Source organism: Pinus tabuliformis, chromosome J (genome assembly GCF_031772625.1).
Source record: "Pinus tabuliformis cultivar Carrire ecotype Pingquan chromosome J, CPIR1, whole genome shotgun sequence".
NCBI classification, from domain to species: Eukaryota; Viridiplantae; Streptophyta; class Pinopsida; order Pinales; family Pinaceae; genus Pinus; species Pinus tabuliformis.
In genome coordinates, this window is record NC_142295.1 from 251595651 (window position 1) to 251621327 (window position 25677).

Consider the following 25677-nt stretch of genomic DNA (forward strand, 5'->3'; position numbering starts at 1 on the left):
TGAAGAAGAAGGATGAGGCTTTCATGTGGTTCCGTACCTTCAAAGCCTTGATGGAAAATATGACCGGAAAGAAGATCAAGATTTTGAGGACTGACAATGGCACTGAATATGAGTCAAATGAGTTCAAAGACTTTTGCAGAGAAGCTGGCATTAAGAGGGAGACTACCACTGCATATACTCCTGAGCAGAATGGTGTTGCTGAACGCAAGAATAGGACTATTGTGGAAGCTGCCCGTGCCATGCTATGTGACCAGGGTCTTCCAAAGTTTCTGTGGGGAGAAGCTGCAAATACTGTTGTGTACATTCAAAACCGATGCCCTCATTCCGCTTTGGACTCCAAAACTCCCGAAGAGGTTTTCTCTGGTAAGAAACCTGATGTCTCACATTTTAGAATTTTTGGATGTCCTGTCTATTTTTATGTGCCGAAAGAAAAGAGAAGTAAGTTGGACGCTACTGGGAAGAAAGGAATGTTTGTGGGCTACAGTGAGACTTCTAAGGCATATAGAGTCTATGTACCTGGTCAAAGGGAAGTAGAGATAAGCCATGATGTCACTTTTGACGAAGATGCTTCCCTGAAGAAAGTAGTAGATCTTCCTAGATCTGAAGAAAACCATGAAGAAAGACCTGGAAATCTGGAAGAACCCCAGGATGAGACTATGCCTGATGTTGAAGAACCAATGGACCCTATTGATCCTTCCCCTTCTCTAGGAAAGAGGCCATCATGGCTCAGGGACACCCTCGAAGATGCTGAGGGTCATGCTGCCCCAAGGGGAACATTCCGAGAAAGCAAGAAGCCGTGTAGATACCAAGGGTATCTAGCTGCCATGAGTACTATTATACAATCTGAACCTGGATCTTTTGAAGAAGCCATCAAGCATCAAGTCTGGAAGGATGCTATGCATGAAGAATATGAGGCTATTATGAAGAATGATGTCTGGGATGTGGTCCCGAGACCGAAGGACAAATCTGTTGTCACCGCTAAATGGCTCTACAAGATTAAACATGGATCTGATGGGAGTGCTGAAAAGTTTAAGGCAAGATTTGTTGCCCGTGGCTTCTCTCAAAAGGAAGGAATTGACTATGACGATATATTTGCACCTGTGGCTCGATATACCACCATCCGATCCATCATAGCCCTTGCTGCTATGCAAGGATGGAGTCTTCATCAGATGGATGTCAAGACTGCTTTTCTGCATGGTGCAATAAAGGAAGAGGTGTATGTAGAACAACCTCTGGGATTTGAAGTTCAAGATCGAGACACTTATGTCTGCAGGTTGAAGAAAGCCCTCTATGGGTTAAAGCAAGCACCCAGAGCTTGGTATGAGAGGATGGATAGTTACTTGATGAAGCTGGGCTTCACTCGAAGCAATGCTGATCCAAACCTTTACTTTAAGGTTGAGGAAGGAAAGCCTCTCATTCTAGTGCTGTATGTGGACGACCTCTTCCTGACAGGTGATGACCCTCTCATTCATCAATGTAAGAGGGAGCTTGCTGCTGAGTTCGAGATGAAAGACCTAGGACTGATGCACTATTTCCTAGGCCTGGAGGTCTGGCAGAGACCTGGAGAGATTTTCCTTTCTCAAGGAAAGTATATTGTGAAGCTTCTGGAAAGATTTGGGATGGTGGACTGTAAGTCCGTGTCGACACCAATGGAACTCAACTTTAAGAAGTTGAGTGGCAGCGCTGCAGGGCCTATCTTGGCCAATCCTACTGAGTATCGTCAACTCATAGGAGCTTTGATGTTCTTAGTGAACACCCGTCCGGACATATGTTTTGCAGTGAATACTTTGAGTCAACAGATGGTTGAGCCTCATCATTTTCACTGGGTTGGTGCCAAGAATCTTTTGAGATATCTTCGGGGCACGATAAACCATGGGCTGAGATACACTGCCGGGAGTGTGATACTCCGGGGATATACTGATGCCGATTGGGCTGGCAGTGTGGTGGATCGTAAGAGCACATCTGGACGCTGTTTCAATCTTGGTTCTGCTTCGATCTCATGGATGAGCAGGAAGCAGAAGTCGGTGGCTTTGAGCACCGCGGAGGCCGAATACATTGCTGCTAGTATGGCCTGTTGTGAAGCAGTTTGGTTGAGGAAGCTCTTTAGTGAGCTGTTCCAACATGTGCTAGATACCACTGTAATACTCTGTGATAATCAGAGTGGGATTCGTATGACTGAGAATCCTGTGTTCCACGACCGATCCAAGCATATTGATATCAGGTACCACTTTATCCGGGATATGGTACAGCGAGGCGCCATAAGGCTCGATCATATAGGAACTGATGAGCAGGTCGCGGATATTCTCACTAAGCCCCTGGGGAAGGTCAAGTTCCTAACCTTTCGTGAGAGTCTTGGTGTCGTGGAAAGACCCTATGATGTGGGTCCTGTTGGACAATGAGCTCTGGGAGCTCTGGGGGGCTTTGGGGATAGCTTCTCGGAGCTATAAGCACTCATAATGCTTCTGCCCCACCCTTGTGATTATTGAGCTGGTTCGCCACTCATTTAATCTGTGCCCCGTATGCATCCTACCCATTGAGTTCAGGGCTCATGGGAAGTACCTCTCATTTGGCCAATGAGGTGTGGAAAAGCTAGAGACTATTAGCAAAGACTGATGGACGCATCAGAGATTGCCGTACTCTCTATCTAGGATGGCATGGTCCAACCACTTGATCTGGGATCAAGATTTGTGAGGTCTGGGACCTCTGGACTGATTATGTCAGTCAGGGAATGATGTCTTTGTGACTGACCCACTTCTGTTCTGAAATAAAGAAGCCAGCAAAGCAAGTTTCGGCGGGATGACTCACGATGTTAATTGCACTAATAGATGGAGTTCTCCCTAGTTGAGAGGGAGTGTTAAATTTGGACAACTAAGTCCAAACTCCATGTTCTGATGCTCAGATTAAGAGGCTAATATTTTTGTTGGATTCCTCTTTCTGAGAGGTGTAAAATCCATATAAAAATAGTCTTAATCCGATGAGCAGAACTTATATTTTGAATTTATTATTCTTAATAAATTATATGTGCAAAGGTCAGCCAGTTTTGTAATGTAGGCTCACATGCCCAACAGATGTGTCACACACCCTCATTGATGGATATATATATACAGGAAAAGTTGGAGAGAATTTGATCACAAAAACAACTCACATCTTCCTCTCTCATCCTAAAAAGTACGAGCTACCTGGAGGACGAATTTCAGCCACACGTGGGAAGGACGAAGAGGATATTTCTGCTGCTAGGGTTTCGCAGAAGTTTGACCAGCGTTGACTTTTAGCTTGCTGCCCCTAAACTTGTGGGAGGTTCGATTTTTGAAGGCCATACTACCTGGCACAAAAATCGAGGTCAAAGGGTTGACCGTTTTGTTGCTGCGTTGACTTTTAGCTTGCTGCCCCTGCGTTGACTTTTCAGGACAGTGTTGATTTTTGTAGAACTGACTTGGGTTGACTCATCTACTGGTTGGAGGGTTGTTGTGACACATGCTGGGCTGGCTGACCAAAGGAGACTTTGCTGGTTGAAGCATCCTGTTGACCGCTGAAACAAACACATACATTTTTCTTGTTTCTGATTTGTCTTCTATAAGATCTGCTTATATGTTCTATCTGCATTTTGCTTATCTACTTGTATGATTGCTGTGAGAAAAGTGAAATTGCTCTTAGCATAGAACATCTACAAAACTTTACACCTAGCCTAGTTACATTTCCTTCAACACAAAATACGTTCCACCACATCTTCGAAAGAAGAGCCAATCTCCAAGAATTAACATTAAGCTTACTACGCCATTAACAAACATGAGGAGGACACGATGTCCTAAAACCCTAAAGCTCAAGGGACTCATAAAAGGCAGAAATGTCAATATACTTATAGATTCTGGTAGTACTCATAATTGTATAAACATCGATCTTGCTAAACAACTTGATCTTTGTATATGCCCAATCAAGGACCTGACCATGTTTGTCGCTACTGGGAAAAAATTCAAGGAAATAGGAGAATGTCATAAAGTTTCAATCCAAATACAAGAATTGGAGCTACAAACAGATCTATTTTCCCTACCACTCAAAGAAATGGATGTAGTTCTAGGTGCAAAATGGTTAATACAACTAGGGAGCTATACTACAAACCTTGAAGAACAATTCATGGAGTTTAACTGGCAAGGACGACATTATAAATTAAATGGTGTTAACACTCCCAACTCCAAGGAAGGTACAATTACTCGTGAAGATTGCACCAGTCAATGAAAGGATGCCATTCCATAGCAACAATGTTCAACTAGAGGAAACCCTTCTGGTTGTGCTTTGAGGACAAAGCATCTCTAAAGGGGGTGGCAATGTTATGAATAAAATATTCATAAACATCAATTAATAAATAAACATTAAATAACAAATATTAATAATAATAATTAATTAATTAAATTAATTAATGTCCCATTAATTATGAAGGGACATTGGTCAAAAGATGTGACCTATCTTCATGGTCAATCAATGCCTATATAGGCACACCGCCACGAAGAATTGTAACCACCAATTCATATTTATCAATAATACATTTACTACTTACACAAGACTACATTTAATTACACTACTGCGTACCAGTTTTCTGTTCCATCAACTAACTCATTCCCTTGCCCTTCTTCTTGTTCAGACATTGACCTGCACAGCCTCCATATATGTGACAAGTAAAGCACTTAACTTTGTTCATGTCCTTCTTCTTATCATCCTATGAAGTAGCTCCTCCACTTGAGTTCTGCTTGGCCTTTGCCTTGCCCTTATTTGGTTGCCCAACAAGAACAAGGTTCTCCTCATCCCCACCCTTACGTTATCCACTAGACAATGACTCCTCACAAATTTCCTTCTGAGTGAAATTTTCCCACAGTCTATTCCAATCAAGAAGCTTATCTCATGCTAGGATCTATTGGAAAATGTAACTAGGCTCAGTCTTCATTAAATGTATTTGAGTCATCTTGTAATGTCCTTGTCAAAAGAATAAAGAAAAGAATTTTTATTATTATTATTGTGACTTATTAAAGCATGGGTTTCATGCTTGGGTCACCATGTTTTAGGTCAAAGTCCCCATTGAGGGCTTCTAGGATTTATTCTGAGTCAAAAGAGTCATTGTACTTTTAAAGAGACCCTTCTTGGGCTTTTGATAAAAGGTTTAGTATTGAGTCAAATATAATTTATGTATCCTCCACATCCCTTGAGGGGGGTTTTGCCCTGCCATAGTGCCTATATCTGGTGTCCATTGTTTTATGTGCCTTTGCTTTGGTAATTGCTTGATGAACTAAAAGAAATAAGATATAAAAAAAACCTAATAAGAAGTCAAGAACATCACAAGTAATTAACAAATATAAGAAAATATTTCTGCCATCCTGATTTTCTAACAGGACCCCTGTCACAAAGGTAGCCACTAGACAATGACTTCTCACAAATCTCCTTTTGAGAGAAATTTTCCCATAGTCTATTCCAATCTAGAAGCTTATCTCATGCTAGGATCCTTGTCAAAAAGGTAGCCACTAGACAATGACTCCTCACAAATCTCCTTTTGAGTGAAATTTTCCCATAGTCTATTCCAATCCAGAAGCTTATCTCGTGCTAGGATCCCTATCACAAAGGTAGCCAATTGTTTGGAAAACCCACTCAAGGCTATCTTAACAAGCTCATCCTCTGACACAGCTTCCTCAACAATTGCAAGCTCATCTCGAACTTGCTAAATCCCAGAGAGGTATGATGCCACTGTGTCTGATCTATTCATCTTGGTGTTTTTCAATTTCTCTCTCAACACTCTGTTACAGCTTTGCCAAAGTCGTCCACATCTCACAAGCATTGTTCTTTCTTGATATGTGAGGGATCACATGATCCTTCACAGTGTCCAAAATGATGTATCTAACTTTCACATCCTTGAAATTGTGAGTGGCCTGTGTTGTAGCATTCGAAGGAGGTTGTATATCAGTATCAGCAAATTCTCATAGGCAATTTTCCATGAGAATTAGTGAAATTCTCTCCTTCCATGGACTGAAATTAGATGCCCCTTCCATCTGGTCTTCAAATCTCAACCCGGTAGAGGTCATTTTTTAATTTTTCTCAAATCAAACATTTAGCCACAAAACCCTTCTGCTGAGACTAAAAATCTGCTATTATAACCCTTGTGCTACTAATCTTCCCTTTTTTAGAGTTTCAAGTACTCTGATACCATGTTTATTTCCAAGTACCAATTTCAAATTTTTTTTTCCTACAGCTATTTTATGCCCAGAAAATATTCAACTCAAAGAATTAATTTTTTGTTGCCCATGGGGTGCAGCTCAATTGGCAATCATCATGATATGAAGTGTTCTATAAAAAAATGAGATTTAAGGTTCAAATACTCGTGGGATGAGCCAACAAAAAAAACAAATTAAATTTATGTTGTGAATAGATTCTGAAAACTCCAAAACAAAAATACTCTAGTACTTTTAACTCAATAATGTTGCAGCATAAATATTTAGAAAATCAATCATAAAACAACCACTAAAAACACAGTTAATTTGCCCCAAAATTTATCCTTAATTAAATTTTCTCTAGAAAAATTAGGGTTCCCCTCACAAGGAAAATGGCCCTAAAAATTACACAAAAAGAAAAAACAATAATAGAACCTAGAAAAATCCCACTGCATTTTCAGCCCAAGAGAAATTCGGCCCTCCTGGAATAAACACAGCCATGGCAAATCCCAGCTTCCACTTGTGAATTATGGCCCCCACCTGTACGGCCTATGCACTGGGAAAAATGGCCACCCTTGCTCCACAAGCCCATGGCTGGAAACTCGGCCTTGCTCCACAAATTCGGCCTAAACAGAAAACCTGGCCTTCTTCTCAAAGATCTTGGCCTCGCTCCCCTAAAAATTCGACCTCCATCAATTTCCCTTCCAGAAAACCCTTGTTGTCCCTTGCTGCTCACTTTCTGATTTCTTCAGCCTATCACAAACTTGCAATAGGCTCATTCAAATCTACCGGAATCTCTCCAAAACAATTGTGTCTTCATCCTCTCCTTTAGGCTTCTTTTATAATTTCAAATTGAGCATAATCCCTAACTCTCAATCTCCAAAGTAATAAACAGCTAAAGATTAAATCCTAACCCACATAGATTAATGGTTGAGAATAGATCTAAGTCACTTAAATAACTAACTTATTTATCCTTAGGAATTTGCTCAATTACCCAACATTAATTGATTAAATTAATTAATGTGTGTTTCCTAAGTTAAACTTAGGAAAGAAATCATATTAATTGCTCCTCTCGAACAACCACCTAAAAAGAACTTCTCCTCTTGCATGCTATAAAATCAACAATGATTCCATGTCTCAAGTTTGTATCAATCTGAGGTTCTCCTTTAAATTCCCCATGGACAGCAACACGTATATTTCTTAATAAAATATAATGAGTCTTTCTTCTAAAAAAATTAATATATATATATAGATGTCAATTGGGGTTATCCTGGGTGGTTGGAGGAAGGAATGCAATCCTCCCCACCTAGGTTCAATTCCTGCGTGTGACATGACGGAAGTTGACAGTATATGTATATTCCTCATATGGAATATATACCATTGAACCTGTGAATATATATATATATATATATATTGATTGTCAATCATGTATCTGTGTCTATACAACTTTTCTAATAAATTGTCATATCGGTAACAAATATCATATTTATACCATGAGGCTTAGATTTTAGTCCATACAAGAAATTAATAAAAAATCATATTATGGGGACCAGGGAACACCTTGACATTTTCAAGGATATCACCATTTGACAAGCGACATCCCACAAGCATCCCCATGCCAACCTAGGATAAATGCCATAACTGTAATGATTCCTTTCCCAAAAATCAGGGATGCATCCCTCTGCAATGTGAATGTTAAGCCTTATTTACAGCATTATTATTCACATTACAAATGGCTCCCAAAAATATAAATCAACAGTGGAAAGTTAACACACCCATACACCCTAAGTTGGTCACTTAGCCCCATTTTGGGGTAAAGCAAAATAACCTACCCAGACTTACCATCCATTTTCATATATATCCTCTTCTTTCTCTCAATCATAAATATTAACAATTATTACTGACAATATAGAATTTATGTTTCTCTGCCATTTGTATTGGAATCCGGTTCTTTTCCATTAAACATTATTATCTTCCTTCGACTGCTGTAGATATGAGCTTCTATTTTATTTCCTTTACATTCTGCAGTATTTTCCATCCCCTCCTATATTTCTGTCAATTCATATTTCTTCCCTGGATTTCCTCTGCTATATTTTCCATCATGAGCCCTTTGTATAACAATGCTGTAAATAATGCGTAGCATTTACAGTAGAAGGTTAACACATCCATACACCCTAGGTTGGTCACTTAGACCCAAGTTGAGGAAGAGCAACATAACCTACCCACACTTATCATCTCCATTTTCATAGATATCCTCTTCTTTCTCTCAATCATAAATATTAACAAGTATTATTGACATTATAGAATTTATGCTTCCTTCTCCACTTGTATTGGAATCTGGTTCTTTTCCATTGAACATCATTATCTTCATTCAACTGCTGTAGACATGAGCTTCTATTTCATTACCTTTACATTCTGCAGTATTTTCCATCCCCTCCTATATTTCTGTCAATTCATATTCCTTCTCCGCATTTCTTCTCCTATTTCCATCATACCCATTTCCCACCTCCTTCCATCTTCCTTCCCTGAAATCATTGTTGGGGTTTTACTTTGGAAATTCAGGAAAATGTTAGGGATAAAAATCATAAAATCAGGCTAAGTTTCTGGCTTCAGAAAACCTCAGCTTTCTTACACAAATTTTCCCTCACTGAAGTAAAACATAAAGGAATTAAAATATATATGGATTAATCCATTGAAATGAATATCAATCAAAATGCATAAATTTTCTCTGAGTAGATGCATGCATAAATTTTAACAAGCTTTATAATAATCAATAACCACTAAGTGAAAAGCAAAAACAATGTCAATTACCCACATAAATGTTTTATTAGTAAGTTAATCATTAACCCCGACCTAACAAATAATAATTATGGAATTTGACAAGCTCAACAGGACATTGAATAAAAAATACAAGTTTCAGTGTAGCTGTACCTTCAGTGATGCTAAGGAAGCAAGCGTGCAAATCTCTGTAGCACCCTTTTCGACTACTGTGGCCACTTCATCTGTTTTGCATAGAAGGAAAGCCTCTGGCCTGGCATGAGAATGTCCTCTTAGACCAAAATATTCCAAAATAAAGCTCATCTTAATGGCAAATATAAAAAAAGAATATTATAATGTGGACATGATTGTAAAATTCCTCTGCATACCTTTGCTTTGGAAGTAATAAATAAGCCATTCGAAGAGATCTTATTGACCTTACTGATGATTCAATAAGAACCATCTGTGATTCAATTTCATCATCTGTCCACTCCTGCAATACACAAGAAACATCAAGAAGATCTACAACTATTTAATGTCTATAACATTTCTACAAATATGTTAAAAAGGCAAACTTGAACAAAGTTGCTAAAAAAATATTGAAATATAAGAGATTCCTTCAAACTAATACAAACATTAAAAGATTTGCATTGCAAACCTCGACGACTGTAGGATAATCAGAAATCATAATTGATTCTTTCCTTGAGGTATCCCCTAGTCTTTGGGGTAAGCGTTGCCATAACTCTTCAGTAACAAAGGGCATGAACGGATGCAATAACCGCAATCCATTATCCAGGCATATCCATAATGTATCCCTTGTAATGAGTTTTACTGATGCTGATGTTGAATTATTATCATCTGCCGACATGACTGGCTTAATTATCTCAATAAAAACATCACATAATTGATATTGCCACCACGAGTAAACTGCATTGGTTGCACTGGAGAAATCATATACTTCCATGCTTGTGACAGTCTTTGAGATAGCTTTATTTAGAACAGAAAGTATCCACTTGCAACCACATGGCAGAGATTTCACATCCAAATTCTCAGAAGGCAAAAAATCTGTTCCCAAGTTGAGCATAGCAAAGCGGATAGCATTCCATAGTTTATTACACCAATGCCGATAACCAACTACCCGCTGGATATCCAAATTTATTTTATCTGACTGCACAATAATTTCAAAACATACACGGCTAAGCTCCAACTAATAATACTATAATATAACCTATTACAATTCAAGACTGGCACCAAAATACCTGAGCAGTGTAGGCCACAAGAGAAAAACGGAGGGCATCTGTCCCACACTCTGCTATGCCATTTGGAAAGTCTTGCTTTTGTCCTGCTTTTGCAATGTCAAGTTCATTTCTATCTAAATTACCCTGCTCCAGCCTTTTATGCAGATCCTCCAATATTATACCATTTATGACTTCCAAAGGATCAATCACATTGCCTAATGACTTGGACATTTTACGACCATGTGCATCACGTACCATTGGATGCAAATAAACCTGTATCAAATAACTTTATGAGTTTAATTTCAGGAAGAAAGCCAAATGTGAATCTATAAATCCACAATATGATATTTTCAAAGAACCTCAAAATTTTCTAGAATATATGCTCCTACATATGGTATCTTCAAAAAGTCATCATAGTTGTAAAGCTACAACATGGAGTATAATTTAACAGCAGAGAAATTATAATATTGATAGAAGAGATAGAAGATATTGAAATTGAAATTCCAATTTAAGGTTACAGGGGCAATGCAAGACAAATTTATGTAAAACATCATAAAATCATTTTTTAACAGACAAGGGAACACATATGTAAAAGGACGTTAAAGATCGTTATGAGTCATTGAAAACATCAACGTAATTTAGAGCAATATATTGTAAGTTGTGAAAGACTTCAATCAAAATAAATAAAGTCTATAAAAAATATGGATTCATTCAAGACTCATGCTTCTGATATTAAGTGTAATATCTTAGAGATTAGCTAATTGAAAGTTTCAACTCAACATAATGCATTGAAGCAACAAGTTATGCAACAAAAAAGTTTCCCAACTATGATTTTTAGCATCCAATGCAAAGAAGTCACATCCAACCTCTACATCTCATAGATAAAAGAATCTGCACCTCTAAATATCAAACTGGGTAAAAAGGAGGTACCTTCCAATGTAATCTATTATCTTGTTTCAGAGAGGAGAAGATAATTTTATTAATGACCAAGGAAAAGGTCAAAGGGACTAGTGTACAACCAACCGTCCATAGACTATGGGGCCGTATAGAAAACTCCTAGACGGTAAAAAGGCTGACACAAAAGAAAAGGTACGGCTAATAATAAAAAGGAGAACAGCAGGATCTAGGTACCAGAGAGGAAGAGAACACTAAGAAGCATTATGCCCTAGCTGATATCAATATCATAAGTAGAAATAGAGGTAGATGACGAAGAGGAACAAAAAGTATACGTGTCTCCATCTATCCTTGTGAGGGACCAATGCAAAGCATCATGGCATCCTCCCAAAAGTACGGAAAGAACAAATAAAAAAATTGTTACATGAGCGGACCTCCTCAGTAGTACTCTGTATGGTGCTGGTCTAGCTTTGATATAATAATATAAGATATTTTTATTAATGTCCAACAAATGACCAAAAATGTAGGCCAATGGGACTGATGAAGAGTACACTCAGTATGAATACAATAAGGGAGTGCAAGCGCAGCTCCTAGAAAATGTTGAGAATAACATAAAGAAAGAGAAAAACAAGCAGTAGTGCTGCTGATGTGCTGCTGTGACACACATATAAAAGACCATGGCATGATACAAAATAATAGGTAGGATGTACATCAATCCAGTGGATGGACGTTCATTGTCTCAATTTTCTGCCACCAATAGGATTGAGTGAAGAGTCCATCTATATCTGCCTCTGGCAGTGGAGGTAGGCTGAAAGAGAAGTGAGAAGCCTAACACTATTCAGTGTGCAGTGGTCACACAAAATCTCTCATTTGTGAACCATTGCCTCTTGGATGTATAATGTAAGGCATCTCTAGTTAGGGTAGAAAAAGAAAATCAGAAGGGAACTGCCTGAAAGAAGCAGTTTATCCTCCTCCAAATTTTAGTGTACGGGACACATAAAAACAAGGTGCTCTTTGAACTTGATCTCCTAGATATGGCAAAGTTGACAAATAAACTTGAACCATGGGATGCGATGGTCTACCTTGATCTAGAGATGGTGAGAGCAAACCTGCAACTAGTCAAGGGGGATACAAGGGCCATGAAAAAACAATGAGACCATCCTTTATTTACATGAAGTGCTAATAGCAAAATACCATCTTGGGGCCAAAAGTGGAAAGGACCCAGGTGCTCTGAATGTATGCTCGTTAGATTTCATCCCTAACTACATTGTTGATCTCTCCTTAGGTAGGGAGGAGATGACTAGGGCATTGTTATGAATATAATTCGTAACAATTAGCTAAATAAAATAAATATAAATATTAAATAATTAATTATTATTCAGGTTAATTAGTCATTAAATTAAGTGAAAAGGCATGTCTAAAAGACATGCCCATTCACGAAAGGTCACCTGCTGAGGTATAAAAGCAAAGCCTCATTGTATATTCAAAATCATTTTATACATTTTTATATAATAATAAATCATTATTTTTAAATACCTTCTGTGTATTTTAACATTCAAGTTTACAAGCTATCAGAGTTTTGTGCTTCAGCATAGTTTTTATGCTACAGTGGTATCAAAGCCATGGCACATTGTTCGTCACACAATGTGTTATTACATTCAAGTCCTGAATACAGTGAACATTTTAGTGAAATTCAAGAAGCATTTCAGCATTTAAAAAAATCAATTGCAGAAGTTAAAGCATGTCGAAAGGGAAATGTGGAAGAAGAAAAAGAAGAAAAATTCGATCAAAATGTTGATTTTGATGAAGCTGAACAAGATCAAGATAAGGACTATCTTGAGAAACAAGGAGATATACAATATCATAATAATGAAGAAGAAGTCGTTAATGAAAAACTACCATTTGTGACTCCGGAGAAAGAGCAGGTTGTTGTAGATATCGACAATGAAAGGATATTAGATTTATACTTGTTGAAAAAAGATGTTGATAAAAATCTGTCGTTGGTGGCTCTTGAGAAAAAACAAGTTTTTGGAGATATAGAATTTATACAAGAGGATATAGTGAAAGTGCTCAGTAGAGAAGAGAGGAATTTGAATTTAGACCAAGAAATGGAGTTCTCATCTAGGAAGAGAAAGGCAGAAGAAAACGGCCCCGTGGACTTGAAGGTGGAACAAGCACGGAAGATTCTAGAGGCTTTTACCAATTTGCTACCAATGCTGCCATTGCCGCTACACTTTGTGAGTTCGATTCCCTTCCAACCGTAACATTTTGTTGGCACGGAATTGTTAGATGTAAATACCAAGAGGCAGATTAATCAGCTGCTTACTTCCTGGGATTTTCCTCACACGCTTCCTCATGTCACATTCAAGCTGAGGCATGTGTTAGAATGGGGGAAGGGAATAATATATTTGGTGTTTGAGGAAGATAAGAAAAATGATCAACCTGATTTAGGATCTTGGAAGATATAAGATATGTATACTGGGCGATTAGAAATGATAACAGCTTACTGCTACGGCTCCTCGATTCTCATAAATCCATTCAACATTGCTGCTCTAAGATGCACTGCGGAGTTTTTAGAGATGACGGAAGAGTATTGCAGAGGTAATCTTTGCAAGCAAAGCGAGATTTAATTCAACCAAGTAACACTGAAAAACCAGGAAGACGCGATTGAAGTGCTCTGAAACTGTAAAAATCTTCATCCTATGGCTGAAGAAATGCTTATTGTAAACAGTTGCGTTGAGACTATTTCTATGAGGGTACTGATGGGCCTTTTTGAAACAAAATATCAGCTAAACGAAGAGATTTTTGTGGAAAGTTGTGAGGACTGGTGGATAAATGATCTATTGACGTTGTTGTTTGATCATTTTGGACAAAAGACCCTGCCCGACCACACCGACAATGTTGCCCCCCTGCCGTCTGTTGCAACCTTTTCTGTTCGTTGTTCTGCATTCCTATTTCTGTCCATTTCGTATTCCATCCCTCTGTCTACCATTGTCCATGTTTGCCTCGGCAAATGGTATCAGAATGGGTGGACAGGCGTTCTAGTTGGAAATTTACTGTGCAGACACCACACTATTCAAAAATGTCTCGTCCCCACTGTCAAACGACGTGGCCCCTGCTCTAAGGTCAACATGAAGGGTTGTCGTCGGTTTATGCGGTCTCGGTATATACAAAAGGAAACACTTGAGATGAGTCCAATGGACGTTATACGACAATATGGTGGCCGAGCTTACCCATTTAATAAAGAACGACTAGATGCGCTTGAGGCCGAAAAGAAAGCCAAAAGAGAAGCAAAGACTCTGGGTTCGATCTTGGTGTCTGACAAGCGCAACTTCGTCATCAAGAATGGAGTTGCCCAGGTCCTGGTATCAGAGATTGTGGGTAAGACAGTTGGTTTGTATTTCTCTTCTAATTGGTGTCGTCCCTGCAGATGTTTCACTCTCAAGCTTGTAAACGTATACAACAAACTGAAGGAAAGAGGGGAAGGATTAGAGATTGTTTTCTTGTCTAGGGACCGAAATCAAAAGGCTTTTGAAAAATACCACAGAACCATGCAATGGTTGGCTCTTCCATTTGGAGATAAAACAAGGGACAGTGTAGACAGACTTTACGGCCGAGATGACATTCCATCCTTCATTGTGGTTGATCCAGATGAGAAGGAGGTGTCAAATTCCACAAATGCCATACTCGACTGCGGATCCAAGGCCTATCCCTTTACTGAAGCACGTCTTGAAACGCTGAAGAAGGAATTCGAAGAACATGGAAAACCAAAGGATACCCTTGACGAAGATCAATATACCACTGATGACAGTTATAGAGAAGACGAAGAAGACGAAGATGCCACTGATAAACCCTCTGAAGAAGGTGCGAATGCTGTGATTGACGAAGGTTCTGAAGAAGACACAAATGCTGCGATTGACGAGAGCAGTAAACTCAGTGGAGTAATTTGTGATGGAGATGTTTGTTACATTGCTCGTTAAAGCCTAATGGCGATAAATGCTCATTTGAGAACCCTGTTTATCATTAATTGTATACATCTTTGAACTTTGTTGAGTGAAGGGCATCTACAGCTACAATGAATAAATTGCTTTGGCCACTATAACGAGAATTCAATTGACAATCAAGGATATGTACTTGTGAAAAAAATCCAAGGAAATAGTACGGATAAGCTACCTGACGAATCAATGACCAAATTGTATACATCGACAGAGACTAAGATAAGCTACCTGACGAATCAATGACCAAATTGTATACATCGACAGAGACTAAGTGAAGAAAACCCCAGTATTAAAGCTTTGAGGACAAAGCTTCTGAAGGGAGAGGCTATGTTATGAATATAATTCATAACAATTAGCTAAATAAAATAAATATAAATATTAAATAATTAAATATTATTCAGGTTAATTAGTCATTAAATTAAGTGAAAAGGCATGTCTAAAAGACATGCCCATTCATGAAAGGTCACCTACTGAGGTATAAAAGCAGAGCCTCATTGTATATTCAAAATCATCTTATACATTTTTATATAATAATAAATTATTATTTTTAAATACCTTCTGTGTATTTTAACATTCAAGTTTACAAGCTATCAGTCTTTCATGCTTCAGCATAGTTTTTATGCTACAGTGGTATCAAAAGCCACGGCACACAATACAATCATGCGGGCCTTTGAACGTTGTTCGTCACACAATGTGTCATTACATTGACGTCCTGAATACAATGAACATTTTAGTGAAATTCAAGAAGCATTTCGGCATTTAAAAAAATCAATTGCAGAAGTTAAAGCATGTCGAAAGGGAAATGTGGAAGAAGAAAAAGAAGAAGAATTCGATCAAAATGTTGATTTTGATGAAGCTGAACAAGATCAAGATAAGGACTATCTTGAGAAACAAGGAGATGTACAATATCATAACAATGAAGAAGAAGTTGTTAATGAAAAACTACCATTTGTGACTCCGGAGAAAGAGCAAGTTGTTGTAGATATTGACAATGAAAGGATATTAGATTTATACTTGTTGAAAAAAGATGTTGATAAAAATCTACCATTGGTGGCTCCTGAGAAAAAACAAGTTTTTGGAGATATAGAATTTATACAAGAGGATATAGTGAAAGTGCTCAGTAGAGAAGAGAGGAATTTGAATTCAGACCAAGAAATGGAGTTCTCAACTAGGAAGAGAAAGGCAGAAGAAAGCGGCCCCGTGGATTTGAAGGTGGAACAAGCACGAAAGTTTCTAGAGGCTTTTACCAATTTGCTGCCATTGCCGCTACACTATGTGAGTTCTTCCAGCTGCAACATTTTGTTGGCACGGAATTGTTAGATGCAAATACCAAGAGGCAGATTAATCAGCTGCTTACTTCCTGGGATTTTCCTCACATGCTTCCTCATGTCGCATTCAAGCTGAGGCATGTGTTAGAATGGGGGAAGGGAATAATATATTTGGTGTTTGTGGGCGATAAGAAAAATGGTCAACCAGATTTAGGATCTTGGAAGATACAAGATATGCATACTGGGCAATTAGAAATGATAGTAGCTTACTGCTATGGCTCCTCGATTCTCATGAATCCATTCAACATTGCTGCTCTAAGATGTAATGCGGAGTTTTTAGAGATGACGGAAGAGTATTGCAGAGGTAATATTTGCAAGCAAAGCGAGTTTTATTTCAACCAAGTAACACTGAAAAACCAAGAAGACGCGATTGAAGTGCTCTGAACTGTAAAAATCTTCATCCTCTAGCTGAAGAAATGCTTATTGTAAACAACTGCGTTGAGGCTATTTCTATGAGGGTGCTGATGGGCCTTTTTGAAACAAAATATCAGCTAAACGAAGAGATTTTTGTGGAAAGCTGTGAGGACTGGTGGATAAATGATATATTGATGCTGCTATTTGATTATTTTGGACAGACCCTGCCCGACCACACCGACAATGTTGCCCCCCTGCCGTCTGCTGCAACCTTTCTGTTGGCCATTCCGCATTCCTATTTCTGTCCATTTCGTATTCCATCCCTCTGTCTGCCATTGTCCATGTTTGCCTCGGCAAATGGTATCAGAATGGGTGGACAGGCGTTCTAGTTGGCAATTTACTGTGTGGACACCACACTATTCAAAAATGTGTCATCCCCGCTGTCAAACGACGTGGCCCCTGCTCGAAGGTCAACATGAAGGGTTGTCGTCGGTTTATGCGGTCTCGGTATATACACAGGAAAACACTTGAGATGAGTCCAATGGACGTTATACGACAATATGGTGGCCGAGCTTACCCATTTAATAAAGAGCGACTAGATGCGCTTGAGGCCGAAAAGAAAGCCAAAAGAGAAGCAAAGACTCTGGGTTCAATCTTGGTGTCTGATAAGCGCAACTTCGTCATCAAGAATGGAGGTGCCCAGGTCCTGGTATCTAAGATTGTGGGTAAGACAGTTGGTTTGTATTTCTCTTCTTATTGGTGTCATCCCTGCAGAAGTTTCACTCTCAAGCTTGTAAACGTATACAACAAACTGAAGGAAAGAGGGGAAGAATTAGAGATTGTTTTCCTGTCTTGGGACCGAAATCAAAAGGCTTTTGAAAAATACCACAGAACCATGCCATGGTTGGCTCTTCCATTTGGAGATAAAACAAGGGACAGTGTAGACAAACTTTACGGCCGAGATGACATTCCATCCTTCATTGTGGTTGATCCAGATGGGAAGGAGGTGTCAAATTCCACAGATGCCATACTCGATTGCCGATCCAAGGCCTATCCCTTTACTGAAGCGCGTCTTGAAACGCTGAAGAAGGAATTCGAAGAACATGGAGAACCAAAGGATACCCTCGACAAAGATCAATATACCACTGATGACAATTATGGAGAAGATGAAGAAGACGAAGATGCCACTGATAAACCCTCTAGAGAAGGTGCAGATGCTGCGATTGACGAAGGTTCTGAAGAAGACACAGATGTTGCGATTGACGAAAGCAGTAAACTCGGTGGAGTAATTTGTGATGGAGATGTTTGTTACATTGCTCGTTAAAGCCTGATGGCGATAAATGCTCGTTTGAGAACCCTGTTTATCATTAATTGTATACATCTTTGAACTTTGTTGAGTGAAGGGCATCTACAGCTACAATGAATAAATTGCTTTGGCCACTATAACGAGAATTCAATTAACAATCAAGGATATATACTTGCAAAAAAAAATCCAAGGAAATAGTACTGATAAGCTACCTGACGAATCAATGACCAAGTTGTATACATCGACAACAACTAAGTGAAGAAAACCCCAGTATTAAAGCTTTGAGGACAAAGCTTCCGAAGGGAGAGGCTATGTTATGAATATAATTCATAACAATTAGCTAAATAAAATAAATATAAATATTAAATAATTAAATATTATTTAGGTTAATTAGTCATTAAATTAAGTGAAAAGGCATGTCTAAAAGACATGCCCATTCACGAAAGGTCACCTGCTGAGGTATAAAAGCAGAGCCTCATTGTATATTCAAAATCATCTTATACATTTTTATATAATAATAAATTATTATTTTTAAATACCTTCTATGTATTTTAACATTCAAGTTTACAAGCTATCAGTCTTTCGTGCTTTAGCATAGTTTTTATGCTACAGGCATCCAAAGGGTAACTAGAGAAATGCAGTGGCCTCTAAGAACGAGCTGTCTACACCCAAAAAAAGTCAATCTCCTCAGAGAAGAAAGCAAGATAGGATAGTTGTACAGGCTAGAAGTCAAGTCCCACGAAGTAATAACCTTGTGAAGGAAGAAAACAAGTCTTCAAATGTTTTCCAGGCCTAGAGCATGGGCCCCAAACCCACCTTGAACAATGGCCTAGGGGACCATCTGTTTGCAATGGATTGTGTGTTGTATAATAAAAAACTACACCATCTCAACAATGCCCAATTTATAGAGCACAAAATCAATCCAAACATCAACTCCATATAGAATAGTGAGTTTGATGATAGTATCAAAAAGGTACATCTCTCTAAGGATGTCCTAAAAATGCAACTGGAAACACTGGCACTCAAGCAAGGCCAAGTAAGCATTCCCTTTACAAAGACAGGTTTGGAAAAAGGGTTTCATGGTGAAATGAGGTCACGTGAACATGACCCTAACATATGTCATAGTCTCACTGTTTTATGTTTTGGTGTTTTTCCAAGCATATTTTCCGGTCAATTTTTCCCCAAATCCGGGAGAGATTTGTTTGAATTATGTAGGAATTTACAGGCTAAGTTCCTCAAATAGAACACCAAAGGACACCGCTCACAAACAGATCACAGATCAATACACCAGTATTGTTGACGTGATTAAAACCCTCAAAGAGGGAAACAGTCCACAGCCTGAGCCAATGCGGCCACTTCAGGCAATTTATTAATAATAGAAAGAAAATTTACATAAGCTTCTCTCATGAACGGTCACCCTACAAATGACCCTCCATGCTCTTTAAATAGAGATCATGGACCAATCGGGTGTTAAGCCACAGATCAAGTGTCGGTAATACCAAGGAGAGAATGAACCATCGGATCACTTCATGTCTAGAACATATCATGACTGTCGGATTGTACATTACAAAAGTACATAGTAAAGAAACACACTTTACCTAACTCTACACTAGACCAAGTTATACTTAATTATTTCCTATGTGTCTGCATATCCTAACATCCCCCCCAAGAACAATTTGGGATAGGATTGAAAGATGTACAAATATGACACAATAGGAGAAGGAAGGAGGCATTAGAGCCTATCCCCCCTTAGTGACAACTTCCTGAACTCCAACCATAACTCGAAGTTTAGTAAACTTCGCCTCTATGAGAGCTTTTGTAAAGATGTTTGCAACTTGATCATCTGTTGAACAATATTGCACTTTAAGAACATGGTCATGAATGAGCTAGTGCATGTGTAGTTCAATGTGTTTGTTGCACTGACGTTGGACTGAATCTTTGCATAGTTGAATGGCACTTTGATTATCACACCAAAGTGTAGTCGGATGTTGCTGCTGAAAACCGAACTCTGACAGGATCTGATGAAGCCATAGGGCTTCCTTACTAGCTTCTACAGCGCCACGATACTCTGCTTCTACTGAAGAAAGAGAGATGGCACTTTGTTTCTTGCAAGCCCATGTAATAGGTCCAGAACCAAGAGTGAAGACATAACTGGCAGTAGACTTCCTATCATCAAGGTCACCAGCCCAATCGGAATCAGTGAAACCAACCAATAGAGGAGATGCTTCTGCACTATAATCAATCCCAAACTAATCTGTACCTCGAACATAACAAAGTATTCTTTTAGCTGCTTTCCAATGACTTTCATGTGGGTTTTGCATAAACCGAGCAATAAGGCCAACAGCAAAGGAAAGGTCAAGATGAGTATGGGTTAGATACAAAAGTTTTCCTACAAGTTGACGGTATAAGGTAGCATCAACTTCAGGGGAAGTACAAGTGACTAAAATCACTGGGAAAGGGAAATACCTTCCTTGGATTGCAAGACTTGAAGACCAAGAAAATAATGCAAGTGTCCTAAGTCTGTCATTTCAAACTTCTTTTTAAGGCTGGACTTCACATGGTTTATAAGGTTGGGATCACTACCAGTAAGGATAAGATCATCAACATAAAGAACAAGAATGATAAGAGACTTGCCCACTTTCTTGGTGTTGACGGTATTGTTAGAATCTAAAAGAAAGCTATCCATTTTTGCATACCAAGCCCGAGGGCTTGCTTGAGATCACAAAGGGATTTCTTAAGCCGACATACAAGGCTGGAGTCTGTTTGTATAAAGCCAGTAGGTTGTTCCATATAGATTTCCTCATGCAAGTCCCCATGCAAGAAGGCAGATTTAACATCCATCTAGTGGACTTCCCATTTGAAAGAGGCAGCAAGGGAAAGAACAAGGCAGATAGAGTTCATTTTGGCAACAGGGGAGAAGGTTTCAGTATAATCAATGCCTTCAACTTGTGAAAAACCCCTAGCAACAAGACGAGCTTTATGTTTATCAACTTTTCCATCTAGTCCATACTTGGTTCTGTAAACCCATTTGCATCTAACAAGTTTTCGTCCCTTTGGAAGAGGAACAAGATCGCATGTATCATTTACCAATAATGAACGATATTCTTCATTCATAGTTGCGTCCCAATCTAGATGGCCTGAAGCTTCTGCAAAGGTGTCAGGATCATAATTCACTGAAGCTTGAGCTAGTAAAGAAGAGACTCTATCGAACTGAGAACGTGTATGTCGTTGGTCTGTAGGATCACCGGCAAGAGCACCTACTGCATCCCAAGTAGCATGGACCCATTTTGGAAGCTGAGGAGCTGAAGGAGGATCCTGAGAAGTTGGGGGAGGATTGTCATCCTCGCTGTCATTATCTAAAGAAGAAATATTTTCAGAAGTAGAAGGGATAGAGAGAGGTGGCACATCCACCGAACTAGGCTCATAGGCTGATATATTTTTAGCAAACTTTACATCTCTTCTAATGATAACATTTTTGGACTTAAGTGGAATAAGTCTATATCCTTTGACATCTTCAAAATATCCAACAAAAATACATTTTTCACTCTTAGGTTCTAAAGCTTTATGTTTCTCATCTGGAATATGGGCCCATGCTTCACTTCCAAAAACACGAAAGTGAATTACATTTGATTTAATTGAGCTCCATGCTTCTTCTGGAGTGATATTCTTTAAAACCTTAATAGGAGTGTGATTTACTATGTAATTTGCACAGTTAATTGCTTCTGCCCAAAAATTAAGACTAAGTCCTTTAGATTGAAGCATACAATTAGCCATTTCCTTTAAGGTGTGATTCTTCCTTTCAGCTACACCATTTTGTTGTGGAGTATATGGAACAGTATGTTGCATTTGAATTCCATGCTCAGTGCAAAAGTTGGTGAATTTTTTGTTAACATATTCTTCGCCATTATCAGATCTTAGCTTAAGAATTTGATGTCCAGATTCTTTTTCAATGAAGGTCTTAAAGGCCAAGAACATGTTAAATACTTCACTCTTGAGTTTTAAGAAGTATACCCAAGTGTGTCTGGAGAAATCATCAATGAAAGTTAAGAAATACTTGTAGCCAGAGAATAAAACAACTGGAAGTGGACCACATAAATCACTATGCACAAGTTGTAAAGGGGCTGAGGCGTGCCAAGAGGCACATTTTTCAAAACTACCCCAATGATTTTTTCCGAGTACATCCGAAACAAACACCATCTCTGCAAGATACCATTGCAACACCTGTCACCATATTTTCTTTACATAGATTCTGAAGGGAGCGATAGTTTAAGTGACCAAATCGCTTATGCCAATGTTTGCTCACTTCATCATTATGATCAACAAATATCGAGGGAAGATTTGATGACCCAAAGTTGTTAAACTTATACAACCTTGTAGAATCATCAACGATGCCAGTAGCTAAAATCTGTCTAGGATCTCTTAGGTCCTTAGTTACAACATCGTGAGGTGAAAATTCAACGATTTTACCTTCACCTGAATGAGTTATCTGATATACAGATAGAAGGTTGCAAGATAAGGTTAGAACACATAATACATCATTAAATTGACCATTGTCTAGATGAACAGTTCCAGGCCCTACAACACTACGAGATCTATCATCACCAACAAATATATTTTTGGTGTTACAATCATTTAAAGAAGAAAACATGGCTTTGTTTTTGGCCATGTGATAAGACGCTCCAGAATCAATGAGCCACTCATGAGAATGAGAAGAAGAAGATACATTTAGTGCATAACCAGACCGAGGTGCTTGACAACCACATGCAGAAAGTGTTATTCCTGAAGATGAAGTTGAAGTTGAAGAGTGCTCCAAATGGATGTTATGCTTCTTCATTGCTGCTTCCAAGGCTTCCATCTTCTTAAAGCATTTGGATTCTAAGTGGCCATCTCGATTACAAAAGCAGCAATGTCTATCAGTCTTCTTCCCTTTGTTTTTATTTGCCTTATCATTTGGTTGAAATGATTTTTCATTTTGAGAATGAAATTTCTTAGTACCCTTGTTTGGTTTAAGACCATTCTTTTTAGGATACTGCTTCTTAGGATTCTTTGAATTTGGTTGTTGTTGGGCGGATAAGGCTTTCTTAGAAGAGTTTCCAAGATTAAGAAGACCAAGATATAAGAGTTTTTCTTATTCTTTTATTAAAGAATCACAAAAGGCATCAAAAGAGGGGGACTTGTAGTCTTGTCCTTGAGAAATAAATGCTTCTCTAGTAGAATGGAAGGTGGAAACAAACACAGAGTAGGCTAGTCCCAACTTAGTAAGAATGGAATAGACAAGGCTACCATCTTCTTTCTTAACCTTAACACCTTCCAAGAGAAGTTTAAGGGTCTTGAACTTGGACAAAAAATCTTCAATGGAAGAAAAATTATTGGGGTCCAATGTAAGCAACTCATTTTCGAGTTGATGGGCTCTAATCTCATTTTTAATTCCAAAAAATTTAGTGAGTTGTTTCATTGCTTCATTAGGGGTATCAAGTTCTGCGATATGGAATCTAAGGTCTGGAGAAATAGACATCCCTATCAACCCACGTGCTTGATCTTGCCTATTTTCTCATTTGGCTGCCTTATCTTCATTTTTAGGTTTGGTTTCTTGGCCAGAGGCTATTCTGTAAAGACCTTTACTTCTAAGTAAATCCACAATGTAGGACCACCATTCGAAATAGTTGGTGTTGTCAAGAATAACTTGGCATGGACTTTCCATTTTAACAGAAACTGAAGCTGTAGATGTTGAAAATAAATGTTCCAATGGAAAGATCTCGAAAAATTAGGCTGATTAAAAAAAAACGGCTTCCGGATGAAGAAGTTATGGCTTTTTGAAGAAAAGTTGTTGAAGATGCCAACGAAGTGTGTGAATGTGCGGAAGTGAATGATAATGTTATATTAAAAAAAAAATCCCCCCCCCCCTCCAAACTTGATCTAATTAGCTCACTTAAAAAAAAGATTTTATGTGACCCACTTTTATAAATAAATGAAAGTCACTTTTACAATGGTATTTTATGAGCTACTCACTAAATTGTAACTTAAATAAAAGATAAAGAGACTTTAGAATTATAAGTAACTGACTTTTTATAATGGGTGAGAACACTTTTACATAAAGTAACTTTAAAACATAAGTTACATGTGTTTTTTGAAAAAGTAACTCAACAAAAAGAAAGACTTGAACAGAAGACCTCTATTCCAATAAAGCAACTTTGGACCAAGTGAGCTAATTTAAAAGGTTAGTAATTTTTGGAAAAGAGGAAGGGGTTCTTTTTTTTTTTAGTCACTGAAGCTTTGGGGTGCGTGCTTACTTGAAAAATCTCTTCTTGCCTACAAAACAAAAAACCACACAACCCAACACAGACATGCAAAAAAAAAAACCAAGCCTTATAGCTTGAAGTTAGTTTTCACCAGAAACTAAATATTTTCCTCAATGTTTCTGATTTTCTGAGCTCACACTAAGGCGCGGCGAAAAAGATCATACGCATGAGAAAAATCCTTCCTTTTTGATTTGCCCAAATCGCACAGTCGCAGAGCAAAGAGCATACACAGAAATGAAAGGTATAGATCCGGTAATAAAAAACAAAGAGATAAATAAACCGAAATAAACAGAGAGATAAATAACTAAAACTACAAATAAATACTGTATAGCTCTAGATCTTAAAAATGACGTATCTAGGGCTACCGGAAACCTTTTTGCGTGAAACGAAAGGGTTTCCTCACTGGAACAGATGCTCCTAACACAATAGAGCAGTCCCCTTGGCCCGAAAGTAGTTAGAAACAGTAGATCTAGGAAATGACAGTCGGATGCAGTTGTACTGGATTCCGATTTGGATCACCAACGAATGCGACCCTCAAATAGCTCTGATACCATGTACGAATTTACAAGGTAAGTTCCTTGACGTGGTTAATAGATCACAATCAATACACCAGTATTCTTGACGTGGTTAAAACTCTCAAAGAGGGAAACAGTGCACGACCTGAGCCAACGCGGTCACTTCAGGCAATTTATTAATAAAGGAAAGAAAATTTACATAAGCTTCTCTCATGAACGATCACCCTACAAATGACCCTCAATGCTCTTTAAATAGAGATCATGGATCATTCGGGTGTTAAGCCACGGATCAAGTATCGGAAATACCGAGGAGAGAATGAACCCTCGGATCACTTCATGTCTAGAACATATCATGACCGTCGGATTGTAAGTTACAAAAGTGCATAGTAAAGAAACACGCTTTACCTAACTCTACACTAGACCAAGTTATACTTAACTATTTCCTATGTGTCGGAATATCCTAACAAATTACAGATTTGAGCTGTGTAGTCTGCACAATCCAAGTGTCTCAAGGTTTTTCAGGGCACTAAATCCATATATGCATTCAAAAGCACAATTTAAACAACGAAAAATTGCAATATCACCAAAAATTGTATCGTCGGATTCCAACCAAAAAGGCCTAAATGTAGAACAATTGTACTGTGTCTAAAATACATAAAGCTTGCATTAACCTCCATTGCTTCTGTGGAGGGAAAAATGAAATCCCTCTAGACATTTCTAGGAGATTTTGTGGCTAGAGTGTCCAATTGCCTCTAAAGGCCCTCAAGGAAGGAAAAAAAAAAAGATACGTCGTCTACAAC

At 38.4% G+C, this 25677-nt stretch overlaps 1 protein-coding gene across 1 annotated transcript in view; it reads right to left on the bottom strand.

Annotated features, from left to right (window-relative positions):
• LOC149226718 (valine--tRNA ligase, mitochondrial 1-like) overlaps positions 1 to 25677 on the bottom strand; it is a 91054-nt gene that overhangs the window by 37286 nt on the left and 28091 nt on the right. Inside the window, exons 7-10 of the mRNA XM_089380280.1 lie at positions 10205 to 10456; positions 9604 to 10113; positions 9335 to 9438; positions 9120 to 9219 (exon numbers count right to left, since the gene is read on the bottom strand). Of these exons, the coding sequence (XP_089236406.1) occupies positions 9120 to 9219; positions 9335 to 9438; positions 9604 to 10113; positions 10205 to 10456 (966 nt within the window). The remainder of the gene's footprint in view (positions 1 to 9119; positions 9220 to 9334; positions 9439 to 9603; positions 10114 to 10204; positions 10457 to 25677) is intronic.